The following is a 9,064-nucleotide window of genomic DNA, read 5'->3' on the forward strand; positions in this document are numbered from 1 at the left end:
AATAGTTAAGGGGATGGAGGACGAAGTCCATTCAGCTTTCTTTTAACTATTTCTCTTTGTTTTCCTCTTGGATTTCCACCCTTTTATCCTTCCAAACACTTTTATTCATTTTACTTCAAATAAATTATCAAGATAAATCAAGTCTTTGGGAGTTGAGTCATGGCTATCAGAACAACGAGATCTCCTGAAGCCATCTTCTCTTCATCTTCATCCCCTTGTTCCAACTGGATCTATGACGTTTTCTTGTGTTTCAGAGGCGAAGACACAGGCAAAAACTTCACCGACCACCTCTACTTTGCTTTGAAAGATGCTGGAATCAAAATCTTTAAAGATGACAATGAGCTCCAAAGAGGACAATACCTTGCATCCGAATTGATACGGGCAATCCAAGGATCCAGAATCTCTATCATCGTTTTCTCAATGAACTATGCGGCTTCAAGGTGGTGCATGGAGGAACTTGTGAAAATTATGGAGTGCCGAAGAACTTTGAAGCAACTGGTTCTACCTATATTCTATGATGTTGAGCCCTCTAATGTGAGAAACCAGACAGGTAGTTTTGCAGAAGCATTCGCGAAACATGAAGAGCATTACTTGTTGGACATGGACAAAGTTCTCAAGTGGAGAAGAGCTTTGTGTGAGGCTGCTAATTTGTCAGGGTGGGATCTAAGAAAAACTGCAGACGGGTAAGTTCCTATAAGCAATAGTTTTGTCGTTCACCTATTATATTTTAGTACATTTATAGTATCACATTGCAATATGTTTTCTATATATACATATATTATAATATGAACATTTGTTTTATTAAAAAAAATAAAATCTAACATAGTCAAAGTATAGTCATATATATTGGACATTATAAACAATGGAAGTAAGTTTTTAAGGTGGAACCACCTCAAAACTCTTTGTTTATCTCTTTCTCATTTTTCTCATACTTTCTTGTTTTTATTTTATTTTACTTTATATTCTATCAATTTTTTTATTTTTTATTTCATTGCTAAAAACAATATATATATATATAAGCCGAATCACTCTTTAGAGGTAGTCTGGAATTACGACATGCGGTGTGAACCTACTTTTTTTAAAGGCTAAACCGGTTTTTTAAGGCATAATTTTATAAAAAAAAAAAAAGAAGGGAAAACTTTACTTTAAACCCCTGAACTACCACCCCTTTTGACATGCCTCCCTCAAACTTCAAAACCTCTCATTTTGGACCCTTGAACTTTCAATTTCTATCATTTTGGACCGCTCCGTTAGATCTTAAACGTTAAAAGTTAGAAAATGATGTTTATACCCTTGAGTATAAAATGTCAAATTCATCCTTAATTTCAAATTATTTTTTTTAAAAAAAAATTATTAAAAAAAATCACAAGGTGACCCACGGTTGGGCCACAATGTAACCTTTTTTTTTTCAAAATTTTTTTTTTCATTTTTTTCATAAAAAGAAAATTGAAGGGTAATTTTGTCTTTTTTAGAGTTTTAATGGCAAAAATTGACGGAGGGGGTCCAAAGTGATAGAAATTGAAAGTTCAGGGGTTCAAAGTGATGAGTTTTGAAGTTTGAAGGGAGCATGTCAAAAGGGTTGTAGAGAGTAAATAAGTCTACAAGAAGAAGAGTTAGTTAAGAAAGTTGTGGCCAAAATTATTGACAAGGTAATATAGTGTTATGACTAAGCCAACTCTTGTGCTCATCTCAAGTATTACTTCAACTTGAATGATAGTTGTAGTTTGTTATTGCCTTTAGAGGCATTGATAGAATTCAAATCAGGGTGGAAATTTATTGATGTGATTTGATATTCCATCAAATCATGTGGAAAAAAAAGCCTAGTTGACCTGGTTTATTTTGACCTACCTTTTGCATACATATAGGCCACCTTTTAGTTTTTTGAGACAGAAAGAGTGGAAATAACTAGAGAAAATGAAGAAAACCCTTTGCAACTACGATATAAAAAATCTTACTTTGCCAGCTACACTATAGGTTTGAAAAGAACAAAACACTATTCTTTGTCATGGAATTAAAAGCAAGGGTAATTTTTTTGGTCCGTGTGAGAGAGGTTTTGAGTCTATTGGATTTAGTGTTAACATAATTCTATGGTATAAAAATTTAGTTTCTTCAAACTTTGACCCATTATTATGGTAAATGCTAATGAGTTAAGGATAATGGCCAAAACTAATATGTTCTAAGTTTTTACATATTTGTGTATATGAAACTTATATTTCAATTTTCTCTTGTATAATGTGACTCTACCTAACTTCTTAAAATAATTTTCAGGCATGAAGCAAAGTTTATTAGGAAAATTGTTGAAGAGATTTCAAGAGAACTGAACAACACACACTTGTTTATAGCACTCTACCCAGTTGGAGTAGATTCTCATGTTCAAGACATAACTTTTGGGTTAAATGTTGGAGCTAACGATATTCGCATGGTAGGAATCTTGGGAATGGGTGGAATTGGCAAAACAACCATTGCTAAAGCCATTTATAACCAATTTTTTCATGGATTTGAAGGTAAAAGTTTTCTTGCAAATGTTAGGGAAACTTCCAAGGAACCTAGGGGTCAGGTTCATCTCCAAGAACAACTTCTTTCTGACATCTTGAAGACAAGCGAGATAAAGATAAGTAGTGTTGATAGAGGAATCAATATGATTAAAGAAAGACTTTGTAATAAAGCAATACTTGTGATACTTGATGATGTAGACCAAATGGAGCAATTGAATGCCATATGTAGAAGGCGTGAATGGTTTGGTTTGGGAAGTAGAATTATTATAACAACGAGAGATGAGCATTTGCTAAAGGAGCTAGAAGTGGATAGTGTATATAGAGTTACAGCAATGAATGACATTGACTCTCTTAAGCTCTTTAGTTGGCATGCCTTTAGGAATAGTTATCCTATTGAAGATTATACTAAGTTGTCAAGAAGTGTCGTTGCTTACTGTGGAGGGTTGCCACTAGCACTTGAAGTTTTGGGCTCATTCCTTTTCTCTAGGAGCATGCTAGAATGGGAAAGTGCATTAGATAAATTGAAGAGGATTCCTCATGAACAGATTCAAAATAAACTTAGAATAAGTTTTGATGGACTGAGCGACAATACTGAAAAGGATATATTCCTTGACATATCATGTTTCTTCCTAGGAAAGGATATAGACTATGTTGTAAAAATATTGGATGGCTGTGGTTTCTTTGCAAAGATTGGAATTAGTGTCCTCATTCAACGGTGTCTTCTTAAAGTTGGTGAGACAAATGAGTTTACAATGCATGATTTGTTGCGAGACATGGGAAGAGAAATCGTTCGTGAACAACACCCCAATGAACCTGGGAAATGGAGTAGATTATGGCTGCATGAGGATGCATTTGATATATTGACAAACCATGAGGTAATAAGAACTTTCTCAATTGAAAACATTGAAAAAAAAAAAAAAAAAAAAGCATTTTTTTTTCTAAGATATATGTTATTCGGGATGCAAATGCGTACTAATTCACACTGATCACATGCCTTGAAAGTTTAATCCATATATTTCTTATTTGAAAATAGGAACTTTTTTTTTTTTCTTTCCTAACATCATTCTATTGTTTTTGTAGTTGCAAACATGATTACATTATATTAAGCAAAGCAAGATAAATGAAATGATTAATAAGAAAGATTATGTGATAAGTTTGGATAATCACTTGTCTCATGCAATTCTTGTGTTTTTACAGGGAACAAATGCAGTTGAAGGACTTACTTTAGAATTGACAAGTCTAAGTAAGATGAATTTCAATTCAGAAGCATTTATTAAGATGCAGAGACTAAGATTACTCCAACTTGATCACGTACGACTCACTGGAGACTATAAATATCTTTCCAAAGAATTAAGGTTGCTCTGTTGGCATGGATTCCCTCTAAAGTTTATTCCAAATGACTTTTATCCAAGAAACGTAGTTGTGATTGACTTGCAATATAGCAATCTCAAAAAAGTTTGGGAAAGTCCTAAGGTAAAATAATGAATGATTTATTTATTATTATTATTATTTTTAATGTTCTAGGCTCTAATATTGCACTTTCCTTCATTTTTCATTGGTTGTTCTCTCATTTGTTTAGCAGTTGTTTGAGAAGATGAAAATTCTAAATCTCAGTCACTCTCATTATCTGAGCCAGACCCCTGACTTTTCAAAACTCCAAAATCTAGAGCAGTTAATACTTGAAGATTGTACGAGTTTGCTTGAGGTTCACCACTCCATTGGAGATCTTAGTGATCTTGTTTTGGTGAATTTGAAAGATTGCAAATGCCTTAAAAGTTTGCCAAGGAGTTTCTATAAGTTGAAGTCTCTAGAAAATCTCATTCTTTCTGGGTGTTCTAAAATGAACAATTTAGCTGACAACTTGGGGGAGATGGAATCATTGACAACTCTTCTTGCAGACAGAACTGCTATAAGACAAGTGCCTTTTAGTATCGTGCAACTTAAGAATCTCAAATATTTATCTCTATGTGGGTGTAAAGGATCACTGTCTAAGTCGTTGCCATCACTCTTATGGTCTTGGATATCACCAAGGAAAAGTCCTAAGTCAGTCAATCTATTGCCTGCTGCACTACAAGGCTTGAACTCACTAACACACTTATGTCTTTGGGACTGCAATTTATCGGATGACGGAATTCCTACAGATCTTTGGAATTTATGTTCTCTTAAAATTTTAGATTTAAGATGCAATAGTTTTGAAAGCCTATCAACAACCCTAGGTGGTCTTTCGAAGCTTCAAGATCTTAAATTGGGTCACTGTAGAAACCTTAAATCAATTCCGGATTTACCAGCAAGTTTGATTTTTTTAGATGCAAAACACTGCACTGCACTGGAAAGAATGCCGGATCTATCAAAGCTCTCAAATATGAATGGTTTGAGCCTTTCTAACTGTCACAAATTAGTCGAAATTCCAGGTTTGGTTAAGCGTTCAAATCCTATTGTGTCTGTTCACATTGAAGGGTGCATGAATGTATCACATACTTTTAAGCAAAGCTTCCTACGGCTACAGGTACATGTTTCTCTCTCTCTCTCTCTCTCTCTCTCTCTTAATTTTTTGGAGAAACTTCACTTTAAACCCCTGAATTATCGTGCGTTTTGACAAGTCCCCCAAATTTCAAAACCTCTCAATTTGAACCCCTTCTTCAGATTTTAAACGTTAAAAGTGAGGCAATGGTATTTATACCCCTGACTTTTTTATAAAATTTCAAATTTATCCTTAATTTCAAATTAAATTTGTTTTTTTTTTAAAAAAATTATTATAAAAAAAAAATCACAAGGCGACCCACAGTTGAACCACCTTATGAACCTTTTTTTCATTTTTTTTTTAAGAAAAAGAAAATTGAAGGGTAAATTTGTCCTTTTAGGGGTTTTAACACAAAAATTGACTGGGGGTGGGGCGAGTAAATTGCATCAAATTGAAAGTTCGAGGGATGAAATTGAGAGATTTTAAAGTTTGGGGGCTTGCCAAAACGCGTGGTAATTCAAGGGTTTAAAGTGAAGTTTTCCCTAATTTTTAACTAAAATAGAATAAGGGGAAAAAATATTTCTACGCCCTTGAACTATCCACCCATTTGCACTTTGACCTCTTATATTGAAAAAGTGACACTTGACCCCCAAAAACTTCCAAATTGTTGAAATTCAACCATTCTGACTTTTTTTTTTCCCCAAAGTGCCCCCATCCCAAGTTAAAAAAAAAAAAAAAAATTAATTAAGGGATGGCCGGCCACCCCAATTGGGCCTAGGGGTGGCTTCGGCCACCCGAGACCAAACACCGCTTAATTTAACTTTTTTTTAACTTGGGATAGGGGCATTTTGGAAAAAAAAAAAAAAGTCAGAATGGTCGAATTGCAACAATTTGGAAGTTTGGGGGGGGGGGGGGTGTCAAGTGTCACTTTTTAAACATTAGAGGTCAAAGTGGAAATGGATGACTAGTTTATGGGGGTAAAAAGTATTTTCCCATAGAATAATGTGTGGAGGAGGATTTCAACTTAAGACCTCTTTTATGATACCATGTTATCTCGTATCACTTAGTTAATACTTTAACATACATCATCCTCTGCTGATGTAACAGGAATGGGTTAGGCGTGGAGTTGGTAGAGTGTTTGGCATTGTCCTCCCCGGCAATCAAATCCCTGATTGGTTCACGTATCAGTGTGAGGGACCCTCGTTATATTTTAAAGTACCTACTGCTGATCCCATATTGAACGAGTTTGGTGTATGTGTTGTCTTTGCATCACGTGTTCAAGTATTATCTTCGTATAAACGTACCGTGTCATATATCAACCATACCAAGAATACAGTTCTGACTAATTTGGCAGTAACTAGTGGCCAATTCCCTCTTGAAGATCACCTATTGCTAGGCAATCGTGTTCTTACCAATGATTTTGAGGATGGTGATGAAGTAGAGGTTCTTCTAGATTGGGGGCCTGAAATCATTGTGAAGAAAATGGGGGTCCATCTAGTATATGAAAGGGTTGTAGATGGAAAAGATGAGGATCATGCCATTGTTGTCAGTGATGATGAGGATGACAATAACAATATAGAAAACAGATGCTCCTCCAAGAGAAAAATGAGATCTCCAAATATTATTGATGATCCACAAAATTTGATGAAAGAGAAAAAGCACAAAAAGCTTGCTACAGAGGAAAATGATTATTCTTTTTACTCTGTTGAGACGAGATCTCAAAAGTTTCAACTTGAGTAGTTGTAATATGTATGTATATATATATTCTTGTCTCACCTGCATTGTATAATTATTGAAATATGTCATGCTTCCAAGTGATTGTCGATGCAAGTTTCCTCTACAGTCTCCATATGCCATCCATCATGCCAAATTCTCTTAGAAAATAATCTATGTATGTTACAAGCCACAATAAGTAAATCCTAACATAGGGGTGTCAAAATTACCAAAATATTCTTCATCTCTTTTTTTTCTTTTTTCTTTTTTTTTTTAAAAAAAGCAAAAAGTAGGCATTGGTCAAGATTCATTGTATTTGATAATTTCTTTTTAGTATAGTTTATGATAAGTCACAAGTGTAAAGAGTAGGTAGTCCTTAAAAGGTAGCTCAATTGGCTAGAGATCACGCATCATGAAGCGGAGATTACTAGTTCGAATCCCATTTCTCATTTTCCCTCCTTCCCTTGTGTGAATGTGTAAAAAAATAAAAAAAATAAAGTTTACTCTATCTTTTAACTTAAAAAAAAAAAAAAAGAAAGAAAGAAGGTAACTATGTATTTTTATTTTCCAACTGTACATATCATTTGTAATGATTTCTCTATATATTGAATACACTTCAATAGGATCAATTATCCTGGCCAAATCGAGTAATTCTACGTACCATTTTTTTATCCTCTAAAGTTGTAGCATGGTTTCTCTACCAAAAAAAAAAAAAACTAATTTCTATGCATCACATGCTTTGGAGGACCAAACTACATCAACTTTGAAATGATAAAAACGTGATAAAAAGATGATGTATAACATTATTCGACCAAATCTCTCTTGTTCATCATTTCTTACTCTATCTAAACTCCTCATACAATTCCTAAAACTATACATGAAAGCCATTCCCAATGAAAAAACAAAAAACCACTACTAAGAAGCATATCAGGAAATAATAAGCTGTATATATCAACTTTGGATCACACTACAACTTAATGACGCCTATCTTGTCTCCAAGGGGTAGCTTAATCTGCTAGATATCGCGTCTCATGAAGCAGAAGTTACTATATTGAATCACCTTCTCATTTCCCTTTCCTTGTTTGGACATTTAAAAAATTAAATAAAAAATCGACACTCATCCCATTTCTTTTCTAACAATCCCATTTGGTTTTAGCCAACGAGTGCATAAGAAATTCCATACAACTTAAAAGTTTGCAATTTTAATTATATTCTGGAGATAGTAAAATTTGTATTCCCATATTAAAAAGCAGAGATCATTATGGCCATAGGATTGTCATTTTGATAATTGTTTGTTGCTTGTAGTAGAAAATTAGAAGAACTATCTTTGACACGCATGATGGATGTGTCATGAATACTGAATATTTAATAATTGAAAAACCTCTTCCTATCAGCTTAAACTTTTGGGATAACTGATAATTTAACATGGTATCAAAGCAAAGGTCCTGTGATCAAATCTTGACTCCATCAAATCACCATCTATTTTAATTAAATATTTCACAATGATTAAGTGATGAAATTTAGGAAAAATTACAGTTTACCCCCCTCCAAAGTTGACAGCGTTTTTCAATTTGAACTCCAAAGTTTCAATTTTTGTAATCCACCCCCCAAATTTTGGCAATTTGACCAATTGTATCCAAAACTTCCCAAATTGCCCATAATTTTTAACTTTTATTTTTTATAAGAAAATTTTAAAAAAATTCGGGCCACCCCTTTGGCCATCTGGCCATTTTTGCACCCCCAATTTTTTTTTTTTTTTTTTTTTTTTTTGTTTTCATAAAAAATAAAAATTAGGGGCAATATGAGAATTTTGGGATAATATTGGTCAAATTGAAAAAAATTGGAACTTTGTGAGGGTGGATTGCAAATATTGAAATTTTGGTGTTTGAATTGAAAAAGCTGTCAACTTTGGGGGAGTAAACTGTAATTTTCTCTTAAATTTATATCTACTTACCAGCTTAAGTTTTTGGAATAACTGATAATTTATCTCTTCCCGATTTGCTAGCATGTGATTAGAATCTTCATGCAGGTGGCCAAAGTTTATCTTCATGCTGGTGAACAATTAGGTTATTCAAATTTTATTGAAATTTATATAGTACAAGAGACGAAGGTTGTGGGGTCCACTTGTCTTGAGTAGTGAATCCTAGTCTACACCCGAGATTGAAATAATTTTAAAAGTCACTCTTATGTCCCTCTTGTGTCACTTTATGAATGTGGTGGCTTTAAAATCACTATTTGATTAAATTCAATAATGATCAATCACATGCCCAACAGTGATTTTAGAAGTCATATCATTTTCAGAGTGACTAAACAAGAAGAACACAAGAGTAACTGCTAGCATTACTCCCTGAGGTTGCTCAAAGTAGGTGAGCTCTATAGCCTCCTCTTAAATTTG

The 9,064-nt window shown here is 33.8% G+C and overlaps 1 protein-coding gene across 1 annotated transcript in view; it reads left to right on the forward strand.

Annotated features, from left to right (window-relative positions):
• The window catches only part of LOC132190819 (disease resistance protein RUN1-like), a 13,357-nt gene that overhangs the window by 784 nt on the left and 3,509 nt on the right, over positions 1-9,064 (forward strand). Inside the window, exons 2-5 of the mRNA XM_059605858.1 lie at positions 2,269-3,370; positions 3,693-3,968; positions 4,075-5,001; positions 6,064-6,501. Coding sequence (XP_059461841.1) covers positions 2,269-3,370; positions 3,693-3,968; positions 4,075-5,001; positions 6,064-6,501 — 2,743 coding nt within the window. The remainder of the gene's footprint in view (positions 1-2,268; positions 3,371-3,692; positions 3,969-4,074; positions 5,002-6,063; positions 6,502-9,064) is intronic.

This window comes from Corylus avellana, chromosome ca8 (assembly GCF_901000735.1).
Source record: "Corylus avellana chromosome ca8, CavTom2PMs-1.0".
Taxonomy (NCBI): domain Eukaryota; kingdom Viridiplantae; phylum Streptophyta; class Magnoliopsida; order Fagales; family Betulaceae; genus Corylus; species Corylus avellana.